The sequence below is a fragment of the Cyanistes caeruleus genome, chromosome 9 (genome assembly GCF_971803275.1).
Source record: "Cyanistes caeruleus chromosome 9, bCyaCae1.hap1.1, whole genome shotgun sequence".
NCBI classification, from domain to species: Eukaryota; Metazoa; Chordata; class Aves; order Passeriformes; family Paridae; genus Cyanistes; species Cyanistes caeruleus.
In genome coordinates this window covers 28,612,057-28,634,950 of record NC_141709.1, presented here as the reverse complement: position 1 = coordinate 28,634,950, position 22,894 = coordinate 28,612,057, and the positions used below count along the sequence as shown (strand labels likewise).

The following is a 22,894-nucleotide window of genomic DNA, read 5'->3' as shown; positions in this document are numbered from 1 at the left end:
TAGTTTTACTGATTTTCTTTCAGCTTCTGAATTAAATTTTGGCTTGCATACTGATGCTTGGATATCTTGAAGTCACTGAAATTTGATCTTCTAAGTGCTGATGAGGCAGTTGAAAACAGCAGAACAGGAATTGAGCTACCTGAGAGAGACAGTAAAACAGTGTTTAAAACTTTGTTCAGAAAAATACTTTATGTACTATTTAAAAAATTTTAATGATGGAAAAAGATGCATAATATAGGTAAAGTGGTGTTTGACATCTCTGTTAATACTTAAAGCTGTCATTCAATAGAGTCAGGTTTTGATTGAGGATAAAACTATTTGCTCAGTAAAGTTACTAAATGTAAATTTATGTAAGGCCTATTTAGTCCATGGGAGATCATATCTTGGTTTTGTGGAGCACTCTTTCTGCATATAAGTTGTGAGCTGAAAACATTTCTGTCCAGCAGGCCAGAATGTTTGATTGGGTAAAAGAGGTTGGGGAATAGTTAGAATAGTTAATGCCTGTCTTCAGTCACAAAGTGATCCAATGCCCACTTACATTTTTCTTTCAGAGTAACTTACTAATTTTTAGAAATTATTAGACAGTCTGATTATGTTTAAATGTGTACTTTTGTTACTTTGTTTTTGTCTTGTTTTGTATTCACACACAGTGGAAGTGGTTTAAAGGGAGGCTCAGAAGATTTAGAAACCTGGTTTCCAGTGATATTCAGATAAGGCTTATTTTGCTGATGTGAGACTTTTTATGTTCTATTAGAGGCTGCTAGTTGGGTATGTAGGATGCCTTTTGTGGTGGAATCAAATAGAATTAATACAACTGGACTCGAAGTAAGTTTTATTGAAAAGAAAAAGATACACTTTGTTTTATATTTCAGTTGCTTGTTTAGTAATCCAATCCTAAGAATTAGGATATTCATTGCTTCTTGGGTCTGCTAAGAGAATTGTTGGTTAATTGTACTTAATTCATACTTGTCCACCAGATTGAAGACAATAACGTATCACTCGGTATTTATGCTTTTTTAAATCATGAAAATCAGACTGTTTCTTGTAGTCTTTAGAGCTCTGGCGTGGGCCTTTGACTTTGGAGCCACAGGTCTGAGAGTGTGGGTCTTTGTGGCTGGCCATTCATCCTTCTGAGCATGCATGCTGTGAGGAGTGAAGGAGCCCCTTGTTTTACAAGCATAACATGTTTTTCTGTTTCAAATGTGAAAGGCACAATGATGGGATTTGCATTAGCTGAGTACTGTTGCACTTCTGTGACATGCATGCCATCCACATTTGCACTTTTTAAAGTTCAGACCTCCTCTAGATGACAGATTTGACTTGCTCTGTGAGGCATTTCCATTGAGACTCTCATGGTGTCTTTGAGAACAGAATGAATTTTTCAAGTAAGTTCTGATAAAGAATGGAAATAAGTTATGTCACAGCATTTCTGAAATCCACCATGAGATCCTGTAACTTCCCAGCATCTTCCTGGTAAGAACATCTAAAAGGCAACACCCCAGGCTTACCTGATGAAGTTTCCTGCCTTCCAAATTTGATTTCTATACATCATAGGGTTGTTTTATTTTTTTTTTTTCCTGAAATAATATTCCTGAAATGTCATGTTTTGTTACACTTGTTTCCAATCCCAGTTACATGCTTCCTGTGCAGAGGCTCACTGAGGATGATGAAGTGCTTCTGGGTAGTGAGGGTTTTCCAGTTTATACTGACCTGTAGTGCTGTGGGTATCCTTGAGTCATGTATGGAGACATCTTTATATGGATCTCCAAGAACCTTGCAGGATTTAGAACTTGAAGGCAAGCTAGAATTCAGCATTGCATTACTGTTGTACTTCTAGGTGGTTTTTTTCTTAAACACATACTTCATTATCTTAATTTATTTATCTTGAATGTGTATCTATTTTCAAATCTGACTTGTTTTTCACTAATTTGGTGTGGCAAAATACCTATCTGCATGCCAAATTTTGAACTGTATTTCTTACTCTCATTACCACTGGATACTTGCCCAATGATGTAGAAAGCTGGTCGTTGCCATGGTGCCAATTTTTATATGGTCACAACACTCCTGGAACAGGAAATAATCCTTCTTCTCAAGATAATTCTGGTATTAATTGCATAGTGGATTTTTAATGCTTGTTCATCACCAGTGCTGGTCTCCTATAGCACTCCTGTACCCTGAAATGTTACAATTGCTAATACCAAAGTTATTTCGTTAATTTTTAATAAGCAGTATTTTGAGATATGACAGCAATAATTCAAGAGGTGTCTGCTGGACTGTAGTAAATGAATAATACTGTCATTTTGCTTTCCTAACTTCTGGTTAGGACATAGCAAGCTGTTCTGTTTATATCATCTCATTTGCCTGTCTTTCAGTGAGTACGGTGTAGAGACTTTGCATGGACCAGCGTATGGCCCCACCAGTCACTCTGCTGCAGCTTCTTCAGCTCCTTCCTCCTCCTCAGCATTTCGCCACGTAGTGCCATCTAGACAAATAGTGGAAAGACAACCTCGAATGCTTGACTTCAGGGTTGAGTACAGAGACAGAAATGTGGATGTAGTACTTGAAGACAGCTCCACAGTTGGTAAGGATTTGTGAAAATGAAATGAAAGCTGCTGTCGTGAAGCTGTTAAAAAGACAAACTAAAAAGATTCAATCCCGAAAATCTCAGTCCTAGAGCAAAGCAGAATAAAATCACTCAAAAAGAAAAAAAAAAATCCCCCCTGAAAATGCAGCCTCTACAGCTACTAACCATTTTCAAATCTCTTTGCAGCTTTAAAAAAAGCAAAATTTCACTAATCCGTTGTAAAGGTTAGTGATCTATCAAATATTTATTTTGAAATCTAGTTTTCTTATGAACTTGCTTCAGAAACAAAATGGAGATTAATGATTAAGTTGAGGCATGAAAATGTAATTTGGGGTAGGATTAGTGTAGATGCAAGCTATTTATAAGCGGATGATCTTGGCATTTCCTCTTTGAATCTGTATGGCATCTCTTTCTGCACAGGATTAGTGACAAGATTAGAGGAATTCTTCCTGGTATGAAGAACGTCATTGCATTCTTCTTAGTTGAATTTTTATTTGACTCTTTCATTCAAATTAAGATAAATTCTATCAGTTTTATTGTCTTTATCCTAAAATTGATGCATTTTGAAGCAGTATGTTAGAAGTATGCTATTGCTAGTGTTGCAGAGCATGTTATTTTTTACATTCCCCAAACTGGGAATTAATTTACTTCTGCTAAGGAAGAAAAAGTATTTTCATTTTCTTATTTTTAGTGAAGAGCTTATACAGATCCAAATAAGGAGCTACGTGAAGAAACAGTTGATGAAAGCAGTTTTCCGTGCTGCAGCCTTTTGTCTGGGATGAAATGTGGAGATTGAAACTTTTGATCCTCGCTTGTCTTTGCAGCAATGGATTTGGTGTTGGCTGCCGCCACCTAGCGGCGACTGCTTGGAATTATCGATGGGTGTTCCATGTTTTCCTTTGTGCTGCTTCATCCATGGGAGTTAGGCATCAGAATCTGATCAGATCAGAATTTTGAAGCTGTACCGCCTTGATTTTTCTTTTCTTATTAACTTCTTAATAGTTGACTTTAACCTGAAAGCTGTAGGGCAGAAGGCAGCTCGTGTAGAGCTTCTGTCAGTGTCTTGGGATGTAAACATGGAGGGCAGCCTTGTGTTTAAAGTCCTGGGAGAAGTGAGCAAGGAAAATTTTAGAACTTCAGCTGTGACTCGAGGAAAGAGTATTTTTTGCTTTTTTGGGGATATGCTTGGCAGGATCTCATGAGAGGCTGCCCAGGAAGGCACAGGGGCCCAAGAGAGCTGGTTGATCTTCAGAGACAACCTCTTCAAAGCACAGGAGCAGTTCCTTCCAACGTGCAAGAGGAGCAAACATGGCAGAAGGCTAGCACAGAAGAGAAAAGCATTTCTGACTGAGCTAAATACAAAAACAAATTACTCAGAGGTGGAAAGTAGTGATGGGTCCCAGCAGGAGCACAGAGATGTGCAGGTTTTGAGTTGGGAAGACCAAAGCTCAGGTGAAAGTGAAACCACTGAGGGTTTGGAAGGGTTCTGTAAGTGTATCAGTGTGAAAAGAAAGGCTGAGGCAAATGTGAACCTTTGTTCAGTGGTGACTGCTGAGCTTGGTCTGTGGGAAGATTATGGAGTAAACCTTTCTGGAAGCACTTGCTGAGCATGGGAAAGAAAAGGAGGGGATTTGGAACAGCCAGCATGGATTTACTAAAGGCAAATTGTACCTAATCAGTCAGCATTATTTGCCTTTTACAATTTGATGACTGGCTCAGTGGACAAGGGGAGAGAATGTCACTGTGGCTTTAGTAAGGCCTTTGATGTACTCTGTTGTTGTATTTTTCTAGTCATAATGTTAAGATAAAACCTGGATAAAAAAGAGATCTAAATAAATCTTAATCTGCTCAGAGAAAGTGGCTGATATTCTGGAGGGCAGGGTTGCTGTTTAGTGGGTCCTGGACAGCCTGGAGAATTGGGCTGACAAGAGCCTCCTGAAGTTCCAAGAAAATAAAGTTGAAGTCCTGTATCTGGCATGGGATAGCTCCATGTTATCCCCACCTGATGCCTGGCTGAAGGCTGATGGGCTAGAAAACAATTTAATGAAAGGGATCTTGAGTGCTTCAGCAATGAACTCTTGCAGTGAAGACCTGCCGTGTCCCAGGCTTTGTTGGCCAGAGTGTAACTGGTGGATCCCAGGAAATAATTATTTCCCTCCATTCAGCACTTGCCAGACTCCATCTGGAGCAGTGTTGGGGTGCATCTGTGTTGGGTTTTCAGGTGCCCACTAGAAGAAAGATGTTGACATCCTGCAGTGAATCTGGTGAGGGGTCTGGGGCTCTGGGTTAACAGGAGGACAGGCACAGAGAAGAGGATTTGTTCAGCCTGGGGAGGAAAGGGGAAAGGTACAGACCTGACCTCTGTCTGCAGCTGCCTGCTGGAGGAAGATGGAGCCAGACTTGTCTTAGAGGTGCATGAGTCTTGGAGGCAATGGACAGAACATCAAAAATTCACATTAAATGAAAGGATTTTTTTTTATTTTATTTTATTGTGAGGGTGGTGAAGTACTGAAACAGGTTGGCCAGAAAAGTTGTCAAACTTCCATCCTGACGTGTTCAAGAATCAGCTGGAAAAGTCATGGACTAAACTGGTTTAATTAGACCTTTGGATTGGGCTTGGGCCACATGAAATCCAGAGGTCCCTTCCAGCCTGAATTATTTTATGACTGTAATAACTACAGGGGCAGAAGAGCATTAAAATGTACAAAACATTGAAAAAGCTGTCAGAGCAGTCAGTTGTATGAACATTCCAGTTCCTGAGGTCTGCATTAATGATAATGGTGTAAAATATGCACCCTCTTTGTTGCTGGCAAAGTCTGGTGCTCCAGATAGCACACAGTGCAAATGTGTGTGTCTATGTGGATATATGGAGCATAGAATTACCAATATATATGTCCAAATCATCCAATCCTTGTGTGATTCTCCAATCATTCATGTTTTGTGATTGTTTTTTTAAGCTTCATTTGTCCTTTACTGTTTGAAGGGAGTGTTACAAGGGTAACTAGACTAAAAATCCTACTTATAATAATTTTTTCTTGTTCTTGTTTTTTTAAGTGCAACTCACTGCTGTTTGAAATAAAGCAGTAAATGTGTATATTTTATATATTTCCTTTGTTTTTCTCTCTAGGAGATATCAAACATATTCTAGAAAATGAACTTCAGATTCCTGCATCTAAAATGCTGTTAAAAGGGTGGAAGACTGGAGATGTAGATGATAGTGTAAGTTTTCAACTGTGTTTTCAGTTAACTGGACTCAGTTTCAAACTGAGCATCTGTGGGTGGGGATTACAATGCAAGAATTGTTAGTTTCAAACAGTGTCAGATGTCTTGGGTGGCACACAAAGAACTCTTAATCTAAAACATTGCAAAATAAAATCAGGACAAATCAGTTTGTGTTTGGTTTGTATATAATGTGGCCCACCTACAAAAATGATGTTTTGAAGTAGCAGGAAGTATATCTTTAAACAAAATATTTGGTGATATTGTAAATACATACCTATAATTAAAAAAAAGTCAGAATTGGTGAATGTTTTGTATTTATAATGATTTTTCTCCCCTCAGACTGTTTTAAAAAGTCTACACTTGCCAAAAAATAATAGTCTTTATGTTCTAACACCTGACCTGCCTCCTCCTTCTTCAAGTCATTCTGGGTAAGTCTTTTGGCCATAAATTCTATTTGTATGGTTGGGGTTTTTTTGGTGGTTTTTATGAAGCCACATGTGAATTTGCAGGAATTTGCAGTCAGTAAATACAGAGTCACTGCACTGGTGACTGTTGTGATGAAGTAACTCAGCATCTCATTGAAAAGAAGCTTGTTGGGGTTTTAAAAAATTTGGTGGGGTACATGAACCTTCTAGGTACATAGAGAATTTTACATCTCTCAGATGTGCTGACTTTAATTTAACAGAAATCTAGTCCCTGTGGAAACAATAGCTGGCCTTGCATAAGTTGCTGCTTTATCTTGGTCCATTTAATGTATCTTATAAATCTGTGTAAATCATTCCCATCAGATCAGAATTTTCTTTATGAAATGTTTGTTACATTAATTTATCTTGTACTTTTAAAATGTATGTAGCTAGGCTGAATAATTAATTTCCTTTAATTGAGCAGGATATATTTTATTACTGATTTGAACGCTTAAGAAGTAAGCAGTGAGTGTTCATATAACATCCAGACATCTCTTGAGCACTTCCTGACTCCACCACGTCCCTGAGCAACTTAATCCAGTGATTAACCACTCTTTCAGGGAAAGGTATTTTTCCAGTACCTAATCTGAACTTGCTGTGGTGCAATTTAAGGCCTTTTCCTCTCATCCTTCCCCTTGAGACATGGCAGTGGAGACAGACCCCCAGCTGGCTCCAACCTCTTTTTGGGGAGTTTTGAGACTGAGAAGGTCCCCCCAGAGCTAAAGGGTTTCTCCAGGCTGAGCATCCCGGGCTCCCTCGGTCACCGCTCCCAGGCCTTTCCCTCCAGACTCTTCCCCAGCTCTGTTCCCTTCTCTGGACACACTCCAGCCCCTCACTGTCCTTCCAGAACTGAGGGGCCCAGAACTGGCCACAGCACTCAAGGTGTGGCCTCAGCAGTGTCGAGAACAGGGACAGTCACTGCCCTGGTCCTGCACCATTCCTGAGAAAATCCAGGTGCCACTGGCCCGGCTCATGCTCAGCCGCTGTCCACCGGCACCCCCAGGTCTCTTTCTGTTGTCAGGGAATATTGCAAAGGTTTGAAACGATCTTATATGGAAAACACTCTTATAAAGTAATTAGCAATTAGTTTGGTTAGTTTGCTACCTTGTCCTTCCCTTTCCCGAAGGCAGCCCTGTATGTGCTCTTTCCCAGGAAAATGGGAATTTGACTGGGTTGGCGCTAGAGGGTGCGCAGGAGCTGAGCCTGCCCAGGGAGCTGCTCCGGACCAGCCAGCGCAGGGCGGGAGGGATGCGCTTGGAATTGGGCAAAATCCATGGATTTCAGGGTGTCTGAAGAGGGAGTTGTCCTTCTGCCCTTGTAGGTGATGGCACAATATTCTGCAAGTGCAGTTGTGTTACTGGTGAAGGGGTATTCTTTGAGAGGCAATGGGAATTAGTAACTGCCTCGCTAATGACTGAAAGTACTTTGTGTATTACTGAAAGGAGCATGTTAACAGGGAGTCTGTGGAGGAAATCAGAATGCTGATATGAATTAGAAAAATAATAATGATTAAAAAAGGAGCATTAAGAGAGGGAATAGTGGCACTGGAACAGAGGGTGGTGTACATGAACTGCATGTGGAAACAGGAGCTGTATTTGTGTGTGAGGACAAGAAGCCATTGTACCTTAGCAGCTATTTGAAGAACAGTGAAAAGACACTATAGCTGCCATTTGTTTAATTTCCAATTTCAAATTTTCTAGCCAGGTATTGCTGTATATTGTAGTTTGAATGTTTTAATTCTGGAGAGAAAACTGGAGTCTGAAGAGAGTTGTTTATTGCAACTACAGTAAAGTGTATAACACCAAACTGTTTAAAAACAGTTCTTAGCCTTTTTTATTGGATTAATGGTTTTAAAGAACTTCACTTGATAGTAAAATCAAAGTAGTTGTTACCTTTTATAGTTTATATTTGTTTCATAGTGCAGATTAGTTCTGGATATTTTTAAGATAAAAGTTGGTAGCTTTGGGACAGCAAATGATGACTAATTAGTGGCTATTTAAACACGGATAATTTGAAGGCTAGATCATCTCCCTGAAGTCATAAATTCTAGATGAAAGGGGAGGCTTGCCTCCAATTAAAGCATCAATGCAGATCAAAACACATCTAATTGAAGCAATGTACCAAACCCAGTTACACTGTTTACTGCCTACTGTTAGGTCAGTTATTATTCAGATTAGTTTGTTACCCACAATTTTTAAAAGCGTCATGCTCACATCTATTATTAATGGATGTTGAGGAACTTTGCCTCTTGCTCTGGGAGTTCATCTGTTGTTTTCTTCAAATGCCTTCTGTTTTGAACTAGAGATAAATAGTTGTGATTTGAATATCTCCAGAAAGTGATATTTGAAAAGCCTGAGATTCCAGTATGTGATATTTTATCTATATGCCCTTCTTAAAAGGAACAGTCTGGCCCCGGCTCTATAAGCTTCAATTTTTGTCTGCTCTTTGTAGTGAGGCAGAACAGTGTCTGAAACATCCTTTTCCAGCATGTTGGTATGAAGGCATTGAAGTTTATTGTGACAGACTGAATGGGCTTAACCCAGAACTGACTTAAATCCAGCATCTAAATGTAATGGCAAAGTGATCCTGTCGTTTAAACAAACAAAAATCTCCTAGGGTATCTTTGTTCATCAGTGGCCTACCTAAAGCTTTTATAGGTAATAGAAACCCAGTGAATTACTACTGCATGCTAGTAAATTGAGGTGGAAAGATTAAATTTAAATGTCAAATACCACCTGTATGGTTCCACCCTGCTTCCACAATTTCAGCTGGCAAAGCCATACTTATCCATGCATGATATCCAGAACAATAACCACATGTTCTGTGAGCTGTGGACATAATGAAATCTGATTTCTAGTGAATTCCTGCCTCATGCCAGCAGCTGCAGTAAATCAGCCTTCTGCTTCCATGCTTCCCACCATCTCACCTACCTCTGATGCCACCTGTGTAATATTTTTCCCCTTGCACAGAGTATTATCCTGCCCTGCATCTGTTCTCCAGCTCAAAGTCAGTTATCAAAGGAAAGGAGAAATCATGTCCTGTGGGTAATTTTGAGATCACTGGCCAGAGGTCACCTGGATGAGTATAAAATACTGCACTTTTAATGCAGCCTTTTACTGAGGTGGGTCCCCTTCCTCCTCCTGGCTGTTGATTTATACCTGGTCTTTGAAACTTTCTAACACCATGAGACCTCGTTAAAACCAGTGACCATATTCAAAAGTTATCAGATGGGAGCAGAAGTTACCAGGTGGGTGGAGAAGAACAAGATTTCCTTTGGAAAGAAATCTTAAAAGGAATGATGGCAAAGAATTTCCATCATTGAATGTCTGTGGGGGTAGATCCCTTGGACCAGCTTTGTCAGTTTAGATTAATCACTTCCTCTATGTGCAATTCCTTCCCATTGTTGCTTTGGATGCTTCTTGAAGACTGACAGTACCTAGTTCAGGAAATAGATTTAGAAGAATGCAAGAGGGAAGCATGAAAAGTGTGAGCATGGGAGTCTGGCCATGGAGCTGGGTCATCCACATCATCTCTCCTTTCCATCCTGTGTGCTCTGAGAGATGATTTTTAGCATTTTTTGTTACTGTTGTCATTATAATTGATATAATGTGTTTTATATTTTTTTTCCTAAGTAGCTGAAAGTCAAAGATACTTTATCATACTTGATGAATCACTGGGAAGTTGAAAAGCATTAAAACCCCAGGGGCAAGCCATGGAGAATAGTAGAAATAATGCAATTTTGCAAAGTGATTGTAACTTGTTTAACAAGTGTAATCATCTGTGTGAATAAGAAAAAACCCACAGATCCCATTTTTCATGCAGTAGGTCCATATATTGCTGAATGCCTCTGCTTTAGATCATTACAGAGCAGTGGTGGTGATGTGGTGTCTTGTTGTTATCAACTGTAGCAGAGTGTTAATTAAGAACGATGTAACCTGCAACTCCAATTATTAGTCCTGTCTGTTTAGCTGGACAGGAGCAGTGCCTTGCTTTAGTTACTTTGAAAGCTTCCATAAGAATGGTAAGATTAATGTTTTATTTTCACATCTGTTCATGAGACAGTTTAAAAATCCTGAAGTTTAAAATGCAATAGAATGTAAACAAAAGGGCTTCTGCTCATTTGCATGTTAGCCAGATTTGCTAACTGATTGCTGTTTGAACCTAATCTACCACCTCCTGCTGCATTAGCTACAACAAACATTACATTTACATACTGATTTCTTATTTTGTTTTAATGTAAATAATCTGTAATTACAGTAAATTTGGACTTCTGTTGACATGAACTTGTTTAAATCTGTAAGTTTAAAATGGAAATGTTAATTACCTTGTGTCATGCCTGTTTATATAAAAATCAGAGGTTTTGGGGGAAATCTCTGTGTGACTTAGAAATATATTGCCTAGTGGGAAATACTGAGTATATTTCACAAAAACTGGAATGGAAAGAAATCATTCATTAAGGATTTAATTTTGGTGTCAAATTCCAAAATATTACTAAAATTTCAAAGAAAAATGCTGCTGAAAGGCAAAGTATCATATAAAAAAATCAGAGAATTAATGCAATCCCCTAATAGATAGAACCAATCTGTTTTGTATGTCCAAGTCTCTTGCTCGAGAGAGATCAGGGCAATGACTGTACTCTTGATGTATTTTCTTTTGTCTGTTCTTGGACTTCTATTTTGGGTGTAGGCAGGGTACCTCAATTGGAGGATTAATGCCCCAAAATACAGATTCCCTTGTCTCTTGTGCTGCCCAGTGAGTGCAGAATCCTTCAGCTGAGGTAAAAAGGTTGTAATGGCAATATATCACCTATCAGCAAATGCTTTTGAAAGCTGGGGTTTGCAGTAGGGTAAAAATGGCTCTAGTGAGAATGGCCTACTTTAGTCCTCTTTCTAGAATTTTATTTTCTTTTCCCACTAATTAATTCTCAGATTAATTGAATTCACTTAGCACTGGCGGCAGCAAAGAAAAAAAGGAAAGAAAATCTGTCTTGTCTTTAATGGGACCTAGAGTTTGACCTGATTTTTTTTTTTTTCCCTTTTAATATAGTTATTTTATTTGGTAGTCAAATTATTATACTACAAAGTTATTGTAGTCAACTATAACATTTCCAGGAAAATTAAACAGTTGCAGACACTAAAGCCAAAATTTTAGAGATTTGCATTAGTCTTCTCAATACACTTACATGGACCTAAAAAGAAATAAAAATAAGCTTCAGCTTAGTGTCAATGAGAAGTTTCCTATAAAAATATTAATCTTGTAAAATTTCTCATTGCCTTAAGGGCTGAAATACAATTTTTGGGCAACATATATCTTGGTCCAAGTAATTTGGGGTAATCTGCATCCCCCTTTGTGAAGGAAATGATTATGGGAGGGACAGACATCTCTGGCTGCATCTTCACATCAACCCCATCCCATGCAGGAGGGTGGGCACCAATGCTCCCATCAGTCACCCATCAGATGTGCCATCAATTCCTTCTTCCTCTGACTTTCTAGTGGACACTGTCCAAGCTTTACAGCTGTCAGACCATGAGAGATTTTGATGTAGGAGCAGTTGACTAGTGCATTTCTGTGCAAATTAAATAAAGTGTTCCTCATTTTATTATTTTTCTGAAGAAAAAGTGAACAATTAACCATGCACAGTATTTGCTAACACTTTCAAACCCAGTTTTTCCTCATTTTTTTTCAGGATTTTTTTTTTTTAGCCAGCTAATTTTCAGCCTCTATTTTCACTCTGTTTGTCAATGAACATGTGCTGAGAATTTGTTTGTTAACAACATTCAGCTTGTGTTGCTTAGAAATCCCAAAAGTAGAGGTGTCAAAATTGTTAGTTCAAAAATTAAAGCTTTTAATTTTTAGGCACTTCATTTAAATTTGTTTGAAGAGTATTTTTCCTTTCCAAAATACTTCCTGCTCTCACAAGTGGAAAACTTTTCCTATGAGCGGATGCTTTTTATTAGCAAGCTGTATTTTGAGTTGTGCTGAAGTGTGTGGATCATGCATAACTGGAGAGACTGAGGGTTTGATCAGACTGGCCTGTTTCCTTCTATGTTTACATCAATTACTGAATGAAAACATGAGTCATGTTATCAGTTAGCATCTACAGATTTTCAGATAGAGTCAAAATTAGCTATAACAGAACCTTGTGCGAGTCTGTATGGGATCCAGAACCATTCACATATGCTGTAATTAATGTTTTCAGAGCAATTAAATATGTCATTTGCCTCCAGTATTTGCTGAAAACAAATAAAAAATCAGAATCTGAAAAAGCACAGCAGGATATTTTAGTTGCTACTGAACATTTGCCAATAGAAGATATGGTTATGGAGATGCAAAACTTAATAACAATCAAATTAGAATTATCTTTGAAAATAGGCATACAACTTTTCAGGACTCCTCTTTTTATTTTTTTCCCATCTTTTAAAGGACTGTTAAGTATTTAAAAAAATTTTAGGCCTTTTGTAGAAAATCTTGTGAAAGTGCAGAAAGCTGTATGTTCAGCATTGATGACTCCAGTTACATTTGTAGTGTCTCTCATGCACATGATCATACTAAGCATTGACAATGAGTTATATTTATCTTCCATATTGGAAAACCATAAAAGACAACAAATAGCTCTTCATGATTTTGTTTTGTAGTATATGATTATTGAGATGTCACAGGAGTCAGATTAGGTCTCCGAGTGAAGCCATTTTTTGTAAGGTAAATTTCCCTGAGATGCTCAAGCAAATTGTGTCTCTTGCTAAAGCATCCAGTGAGTATTGTATGAGGAGTTCCTTCCCTTCTGAGCAGCAGAACAGCAGATCAGTAATTCCAGAAGGAGTTAAAACAAACAAATCAGGTCTCAAATGATGTAGGAGTCTTTCTTGTCTTCTTGTATTGTAAGATACAGCTGTGCTGATCTGCATTCAGAATTTGTCCTTTATTGCTAAGAGGAACGGCGCGTTGAAGTGTCACAGAACAGTGAAGATGTGAAGGAAAAAAACACAGTCTGTCATTCTTTTAAGATGTATGTGATAAAAAAAAGGATTGAATAGGCCCAATTAAATTTCATATGCCACTGAACAAGTCAAGTCTGCATAAATATTGTTTGGAAACGCAAGCTGTGGTACAGTGTTGCTGCAGTTTTGTAGCATGTGTAAGATTGCACACAGCCATAATTGCCATGGCTATAACAGAAGTCCTGCTTGCTACTTTGAAAAGAAGATAGCTGCATCATTTTGTACCTAATTAATACCTAATTAAGCAATCAGGATGCCTTTTTAATATCCAGTTGTTTTACTACCAGGAAAATCAGAAAAAAACCCCCAGGTTTGTAACCACATAAAGATATAGATGACCTGTTTAAACAGTATCTTGATGTATTTTTTTTAATTTAATATTTTTTTTTAAAATTAAAACCTCTGTTATGTACATTTAAAACCATGTGAACAGAACTAATTTTTCTAAATGCTCCATACTCACACAAGAAATTTTGCTGTGGCTACTTTTCCATTTCTAATTAGCTGGGTTTTTGTGCTTTAAATGAAACTAAACAGAAGAGTTTCCATTTGGTTTCTGCTTCAGGTAACGCCAGAGCAGCAAGAGCATGCTTTGCCTTGTTCTGCTTATCATCAGTTCTTAATGTGCATCATAGCTTGATATTTGGTCTGGCCATCAATATGCTGACAAGCCTATTATTAATGGCATTAGGAGTGCTAAATACACCCAATGTTTGTGAAGATAATGGGACTCTCCATTTTGAAAATACTTAACATTAGAAGAGCTTTAAAGGCTGCAGTCACCTTATTAAGGAAGGAGTTCAGGAATGGCCTTTGGTCATTCTCAGCATGCTTCCTTGCATTTAAGAGCGAAAAGAGAGATGATAATGTTGTGCCTGGACTTGTCCTTGTAGAATTTAGGGTACCCTGGGGTTTTTGCATCTAACTGTAAAACAAGCTATAACATGCTTATCCCTGATTTTCCTGTTTTTCTTTCAACCATTTCAGGGCCCTGCAGGAGTCATTAAATCAAAACTTCATGCTGATTGTCACCCATCGAGAAGTCCAGCGGGAGTACAACCTCAACTTCTCAGGAAGCAGTACCATTCAGGAGGTGAGTGCTGTTTCACAGCTGAAGAATAAATGTAGCTCATTATAGCTAATGCCAGCTCTCTTAAAGAGAAGGTTTGCAGAGTCTTGGTAGATATTCCTGTATTTTATTAGTCTTTTTTATTTTAATCAACTGGATCATCAAGATTTGCAGTAATTTGATTAGAGAATTCAGTTATAAAAAGGTTAAATTATACAGAAAGGATTTTGTATTCTAGTACAATACAAAATACACAAACAGTGTTTATTGAGTTATTTAAATTGCATTTTACTTGAAGCCCCTTGAAGCTCCCTCTGTTTTCCCTTCTTTTAACCAGCTCCATCTCCATTTTGTAGGCACCTCAACCACTGTGCTGGTTGCTGTTCAGTGCTGTAATTCTTACTGGCCTGGTAGCCAAATGGTTTTTGTGTGTAATGGACGTTGCTGCCGTTCTGTGGAATGGCCAGCAAGGGGTGATATTGGAGAGAACTTCAGCAAAATTAAGTCCTAAAGGAACAAGTATCTCTAATGTGACTCTGGACTCTCTGAATTCAGTATAAGCAGTCCCTTGAATATTTTTAGAACTCCTTTCCAAGCCCAAAGGTTGTTGTCTAGTGTTCCATGGTATATCTAATGCCAGATGTTGTGGATGTTATTTTCCATATAAGCCACTGCCTTCTGGAAACTTAACAAACAACTTAGAAATGTGAATCTTCAGAATTCACGTCACAAAATATTAAGATTAAATGTTTGCTTTTCAAATTAAATGTATGTTTGCTATTATTGGTCAGACACTTCTCTCAGTCTTTTAGGGTTGAACAGATTTTATTGAAGTTTTTCGTGTCACATGCTGACATGGTAGACAGAATTAATTTAAGTTCTGAAATATTAGCTATGGGAGTAGTATCTCACACAACAATGAAAAATGATCACTAACTGTTTCATTGTGAATCCTGTTATTCTTAAGAACTAAATTCTAATCTTTCCCCTGTGTGAAAACCTGTTTTCTTCTTCTTATGTTTAGACCTACTGTAGTAAGTTCTGTTTTGCTTTTTCTGGTAATTCAAATAAACAAACATACTTGAATCAGTTTGACTTTTGAGGGGCTGAGCTTTGACTCTCTAAAATTATGAAGAATTTGAACGTTTATAGAACTAAACCATCCAAATATGTGGTTTTAATTTTAGAATGGTGAGATTCTGAAACAAAGCACTTACACATATATTGTCTGTTTGTTTTTTATCAATGCTGTATCATTTACTTCTTTGCTGATAGATCTTACCTGGCTTAAGGGAACCAGAAAGCTGTGACAGGGGAATCAAGGCTGCCTTTCCATGCACTGAAGTTTTCTTGTTTGTTGCTAGTGGCAGGTTACATCATCAGGTTGCCATATGAAATCAACATAATTTAAAAGTTAATTATGACTTTCCCCTTAAATGACCAAAATAAAAACCCTACAACCATGTAACCAGCATGAGCAGAAAACCTTTCTTTGCCTTTCTTGTATCTGTCACACCCAACAGAGTGTATAAAATTGTGGATTTTCAGAGGCTAAAGTGAATTCAGGGGCTAAAGTGCAATGAGCTCTCTGGCCCTTGTTGTATGATTGCTGCTGAACAGGTGAACGTGTCTGTCTGTGCAAAGGCTCCTGGAAAGCCCTGGGGATTTGGCTGAGGTAAAAGGGTTGGTGAACATTTGTCTAATTATAGAAAACAAGCACTGTTTTGAATGTTAACTCCCTAATGGCTTCTTAATTTAATTTTTTTTTTTCTTTTAGCATAGAGTAATTGTAACAAATCTAGGCAGTCCTTGTGGTTTGGAGGAATTGGTGGTATCGTTCTTCGTCTCCTTTGTCTCTGTCCTCTCCAGGGACTGTTAGTTTTTTTTTTTCTCTCTTCACTCTCCTGTTCACACTTTAACAAATTAATAGTTTACTTTCCTCCTGGTGTATTTTTTGTAAAGGTGGAGAAGCTCAGTGATGCAGTTGCCAGCCACAAGAGGGCAGGAAGGACTATTCAATTATTACCTAAAAATGCTGCTCAGTGTTTTCAAATTAGCTTCTGGTATATTAACAAAAAGGACTATAATGGCCAAGTTATTGTTTGATTTACAGATAATTGGCATATTGCAGGGAGGAGACTTAATTTCACCCTTTTAAATTAAACAGGGAGATTTAAAAAGACATAAAATATTCATTAATGTTCAGTGATTATAAAGCAGTGGCATATATTTATTCTACCTTTATTACTGTTTCGATGGGAAAATACAGCAAATATTTCAGAAATCGACTTGGCCATACTGACAAGTTGAAATGTTTAAGCAGTGTTAATGCAATCTACTCACACGCCATATCCTATGCAGAAAGATTCAAAATGACTACATCAATTATTAAAAGAAATATTTAAGATTCTAGAAATGTTCTACCTCTTGCCACAGTTGGGTGCAACTGTCTCTCAAGGGCTACTGGTTCAGTGTGTTGTTATTAGTACTGTGAATTTTAAAGAATAGATATTTTTTCTGAGGGTCTCAAAAACTCCCCAAACTTGCACCAAAAACTCAACCCCACCACCCTTTGAGAAGGCAGAAATGTTTAGCAACGCATTAAATGCAGAATCCAGTGAGCTCACAACTGTGCTTTTCTAAATGACTAATACTGCATTTCTCTGTTGTTTTTATTGTTTAGAATGCATGTAAATGATATTTGGATGAATTGGTTTTTTCAAAGAAATCGTGGTGTTTAATGGGGAAACCATGTGACAAAAAATTATCTGAGAGAAGCCTGATGCCGTAGTGCTCATGTCTGCTTCCAAAATTTATTGCATATTATTTTAATAGTTGGATTTTGGATGGTGCTTTAAAATGCCTTTGTTTTTTTTTTAGCATTCTTTATCAAAATAGCTAACTCTTTATGTATTAAGATTTGATTTCTCATCTTAAAAAATACAAGCTACATTCAGTTGTATTGTTTTGTCATCATGAACTCATACAGAATCTTTGGAAATGAAATAAAAAATTAAATGGGACGTGTAAAAAATTCTGTTTAATTCCATTTAATTTTTTTTTTTTCAGTTGGGCAAGAGAGTGGTTAACTTGGAAAGTTAATAATAACACAATGGTCTAAATTGCAAATTAATCTGTGTCACAGGTTTCTGACATCTGTTTGTTCTTGTAAAATTGCAGTATTAAATTAATTCTGGGCAGATACTGTTCTGGGAAATATCCTGGTTACTTTTTTCCATGATCTACATTTTAAATTGGAAATTGGTAGGTTTTAATGCCAGTTAAGAAACTGTAAATGAATACATTTCCAGCGTATTGGATGGTTAAATAAAGACACTTTGACAAATTGAACTCCTAATACAAGACTAGGAGTTTTCTGTCTGAAGACTTGTTCTTTATTCTGCTAAGATAATTTATAGAGCCTGTTTGAAATTGGAGAGATTTTTTTTTTTTAACAATAGGTTTGAGCAGTTCTGTACTAAATTATTACAAGGCATTGCCACACTCAAATAATTTCTTTTCTATCTAGTCTTACCAGCTTGTTCTCATTTAGAAATGAACATTTCTACTACTTTTCATTTTTGCAGGTTGTAGTTTCATTATTTGACCGAAATGAAGGAAAGCCTTTTTCAGAAGGGGGAATATTTAAATGTATGTTAAAAGCAAGTTTGTATTCTAATCCTGGAGCAGACAAACTAATTTGTGAAAAACTTAATGGACTTGAGTTCTTGTCACAATAATGTGCTCTACACTTTTTGTTTTAGTCAGTGACAGAGAAAAAAAAATTAAACATTTTTAACAAACTGGATTGCTCCATTAAAAACAAGGACTTTACATTTGTCTATTTTACTCTTTTGATACAGACTTTGAAGCCTTTTTGTGATTTCTGTGTGCAGGATTGCAAAAATATCCAGTGTACACAAGCTGTGGATGAATTATATATGCAGAACCCTCAGTTCTCTCTCAGATCGGTGATCTTATTTTGTAACTGCTGGAAATTCCGGTTGAGAATACTATGTACAGCATGTACTGGGCACTAGAATTCTTGGTGAAACACAAAATCTGTGCAAACAGTGCAGAGAAGATGGGTCTTTAAATACTGGCTGCCTCTGCATAGCTGTCTCTGCTCTATATTCCGTTCCTTTAGCCAATAACTTAAGCAGAGGCTGCCTGCTCAGCATCCCTGTCACCTGAGCTAGGTAATTTATTTGTTCTCTGTTCCCTACAGACCCACTGGCTAAGGTGGAATATGGAAAGCAATGTATCCAATAGCCCTCCAGGCAGGAGGAGGAACTATTTGTGCACACAACTGCCTGGGCTGAGATAAACTGTAAATTCTGTGTTGGCAGACCCTTATCAAATCCTTTGTGATGAATTTCTTTAAACTTTTTTCAGGAGTGGATGAATGTTAAACAAGATGCAAAATCACAATTATGAACACACAGGCAGAAGCCTCATTTAAAATTCCTAAATAAGTGTAATATATAAATACAGGTAAGCTGACAAATTACCTGCAGCAGGCAGAAAAATAATCTGGCTGAAGGTCTCGTACCTTTTTTCAGATCTGTTTTTTGGTGTCTGAACAAAATATTTTCAAGGCAGTTGTTGCTGAGTGAGATCATTCAGGGTAAACATCAGACACCGACATGGAGACATGAAGTGCATATATAAATAATGTTACTCTTTTTAATGCTGTAGTTAAATAATTACAATAAAATACATTTACCAGAAATATACATACCCAAATATGGTACATATATTAATAGTTACAGAAAGAGTTGTTTTATTTTTTGACATTTTGTACTTGCTTTAAAATTGTTGAAAACTACTGTTGTAATAAAAATCAGTAACTAGCACTTTCTGGATTTAATAGGAGGTGCACAAACATTCTATTGTTCAAATACTTCCAGTATCACACAAGCTATTAAAATACATTGCTATACTGATTGTACTCCAGAGCTGTATGTTTTTGTGAAATTTGAACATTTAGTTTGCTTTTTAAAGAAATCTGTCATCTTAAAATTATAGTCAATTTATAGCAAGTCGTAAGGGCAGTATACATAATTTAAACATCACTGTGATAGCCTCAGTGCTCTGCAGTGGTAAATGAGGACCTGCTAGCAAGCCAGACTTTGATTTTTTTTCAGTGAGGAGAGATAAATCTATTTTTAAAAAGCTAAATCACCTTCTTGATTTGTTTTTTTGCCTTTGTATTATAGAAAACCAGCACATTCCTAAAGTAAAATATATTTGCTGAAAGAAATCCTTGATAAACTTTTTGTAAGGGATCACGTATTGGGAATTATATGAAAAGGAAGTTCCTTGGGAAATAAAGAGAAAATACCTTTTAGGTACCTGCTCAACAGTGATAACTTTATTAGGCACTTAAAATATCTTAATACCTGACTGAAGAGATCTGTTACGAAGATATCCCATTGAAAAATGTATATAACTATTTTTCTTTATCTGCAACAGAAACAGCAGCAAGAGATAAAGAAAGGGCACTGCTTCTCACTTAATTATGAAACATAATATATTCCTGACAGAATATGTTTCATAACCTGTAATTTGATTTTGGTGGGTTTGGACGTGCATATCATTAAAGAAACGATCTTCAGTTATTAAAAACTAGTAAACATGGACATTTTTATATGCAAGAAAAGGCAGAGAGTAAATAATTGCACTGGTGACCAATACTGTAATAATCCTGTTTTACAATATGCACTTGACAGGTTGTAATAGTGCTAATTGAAGAGACTAATTCACACTTGCTTCATTCTATTCAAAGGCAAAATCAGCAGCTTGTTTTGCTTTTGACCAGATGGTCCTGATGAACACCTACTGTGCACTTTAAGTGCTTTACTAGAATTACAAAGGCTGGGGGCTGCATCCGACTCAAAATGATTTGAGAAGAGAAAAAAACCTCACTGCTCAATGGATTTGGTGCAACTAAATTAATTCTAGTGGACCCATTACACATTGAGCCCCCTTTTCAAAGTGCTGAGCCTCCTCGTTTGTTCTGTAGCAATGAGAAAGTGAAAGGCAGATTACTGCAAACAGAAATAAAAAAAAAAGTGCTGTGAAAAGGAGAAAAGAGGCCTTGAAGCCTTTTCATATCATTTGGGTTTTTCAAGTGCGTTATTTTTGGGGAGGGTGGATGTATGAAAAGCCAATTGGAGTTTTTTTTGTTTTAAAGTGCGCTATTTAAGTACTATGAATATAAAAGCAAGAGCAACAGTTGACTGAGTTTACTGTGGTAAAGCTTTGTGTCCAAGGATGAATCAAATTCATTATAGTCAATGCTTTGTATTTTCATATGAATGTAGGGTTAGTTTCACAAGACTGTGTCTGTTTAGGATAATTATAATTTAATATTTTCCTTTCATAAAGTTATCACTGTAGTTTATCTAAAATTTGCTGGAAGCAAGGTTTTTTTCCTTGCATAAATATAGAAGCACCCAGAGAATTTAAAACTCCCAAGGAAGCTGTTTGATTTGCAAGGGAAGGCGAGGCAGGTTCCAATAGCACAGATTATTATAACTAATTAGAAGTCACACATCTGTTAACGTTCAGTTTGTCAGCACTCAGTTTAGTGTGTGTGTGTGTGTTTATATCTCCCTTTCTCTCTTTCTCTGTCTCTATTCCCCTCCACCCATAAATGTAAGTTGGGTTGGAGAGAAACTCTCACAGGATAAGGATCAATTTATTTGAATTTGAAAATAATGAGGAGTCATTGTTATAATTTTGGTTATGGGTTTGGCTCTGTAAATGCTCAGTCATGTGAGTTGTCCTTATTTTAGAAGTAATCATGTTGAATTGAAAGGCTTTGCTCATGTAATTTAAGGATGCTAAGGATTTTGGGGATCAAGACCTAATTTAAAACCTTGATTTTTTTAAAAACTGCAATTAAAACCATCGCTTGCTATTCTGATTTTGAATATTTGCTGTGTTTTACTTTCGGGTTGGTGAATTTTTATGCAAGGCTTCTATCATAATGCTAGCTATTAAAAAGGTGTTAGCATGAAATGACAAGAAAACCTAAGCAGCTTTATGAACATATTAAACAGCTCTGTCCCCAGCTCCTGTGCTACTTAGAGTGGGAAAGCAGCACTCTGTAGCTAAAGAGGACAGTGCTGTTATCTGTGTGAATTATATTTAGTTGAATAACAAATGAAAAATTCAAGTTAGCATTTTTTTGCAATTAAAAAAAATTAATTTACAGCTTTTAAATTAAAGCGGTTTAGAACATGGTTTAACCTTTCTATCCTGTGTTAACTATAATATGATCACTTCTATTATTGCATGATATACACTTATATTAAAAAAAACACATTCGTTGAATTGCTGATTTGTTTTCAAACAATGAAATTTGTATTTGTGCAAATTATAGTAGGCACAGTGTTCTCTCATGTTTTCTCATCAAACAACCCAATTATACTTATAAATAGTGAGGTGCTAATGAACTGTTGTTCTGGAAAAGTTGATTTTTTTTTTTTTTAACTTGGGTAAGAAAGGAAACACTTCACAATTTTAGAGTGCTTGCTTGGTGAGAAAATATTTGAAAATATTTTACTTATGTAAATCATGTTGGTGCTATCACTTTTAAATACACAACAGAAGCTAATCTAAAATCCCCATCAGTTCATATGGAGCGTAACTACATGCTTGACATTGTAAATTGCTCACTTAATTGGGAACTAAGGATTTACTTATATTCATTAAGTTACAGAAGTTGTTTCCTGAGAGCTAATATTTCAGCTAGAAGTTTATCACTGCATTCACTGAATAGAAAGAGGTAATTTTTTGGATAGCTGTGGTGATAAGGATATTTAAAGTAGTGGTTGTGGAGTTACAACACCAAAATTGTTAAAAGTATCCTGAAGCAGCAGTGTAATGATAGTGCTGCACTACATTGCTTTGTAATTACTATGCAAAGAAAACACTCAGTTGCTGTTCCAACTGTGAATTAATAATTTTGTCCCATCCATAACACCTTAGTGACACAGGCACCATCTCTGTAGTAAACCTGTTTTTTAGGGTTTTCAGTTACGTTCTTATCTGTGCAAAACACAAATTTGAAAAGTTATCTTTTTGGTTTTGTACCAGGAGTTGTGGGCATAAACTGGAGAGCCTTGCACTCATTTAAAGGATAAAATGGCCTCATAATCACCCACAAGAAATCCCTGTTACTGTTTTTAAAAAGGGTTATAGCAGCTCTCAGCAAATATTTGCAATAAGTGGCAAAATTTATGCCTTGCTTTGTGGTAGTTGCGTGACCAGACAGTGGGGCATAGGATTGTTTTAAGGTTTTTACAGCTGCAGGGAAAAAGCATCTGTTCCTAGAAAAGCCTTCATTGTTTAATTTTGACACTGACTTTTCCATGCTGCTTGTACCAGTCTCTGGATTAGGTGCCACTAAGATAAAATTTGTTTTAAGTTGCTCCCAAAGGCAGCTGTCACTATACACAGCCTTGTAGCTTAGGCAAAGGAGACATAATCAAAACAAGCATTTTTGTACAAGGTCATTTGGTAGACTGGGAAAGCTCAGAGCAGGAAT

General features: G+C 36.9%; 1 protein-coding gene across 4 annotated transcripts in view; it reads left to right on the top strand.

The window, feature by feature from the left end:
* Positions 1-22,894, top strand: part of FAF1 (Fas associated factor 1) — a 157,738-nt gene that overhangs the window by 36,491 nt on the left and 98,353 nt on the right. For all 4 annotated transcript variants that reach the window (XM_086901513.1, XM_086901512.1, XM_086901511.1 and 1 more), the window contains exons 4-7: positions 2,373-2,581; positions 5,712-5,803; positions 6,146-6,234; positions 14,256-14,361. In XM_086901513.1, coding sequence (XP_086757639.1) covers positions 2,512-2,581; positions 5,712-5,803; positions 6,146-6,234; positions 14,256-14,361 — 357 coding nt within the window. In that variant the 5' untranslated portion in view covers positions 2,373-2,511. The remainder of the gene's footprint in view (positions 1-2,372; positions 2,582-5,711; positions 5,804-6,145; positions 6,235-14,255; positions 14,362-22,894) is intronic.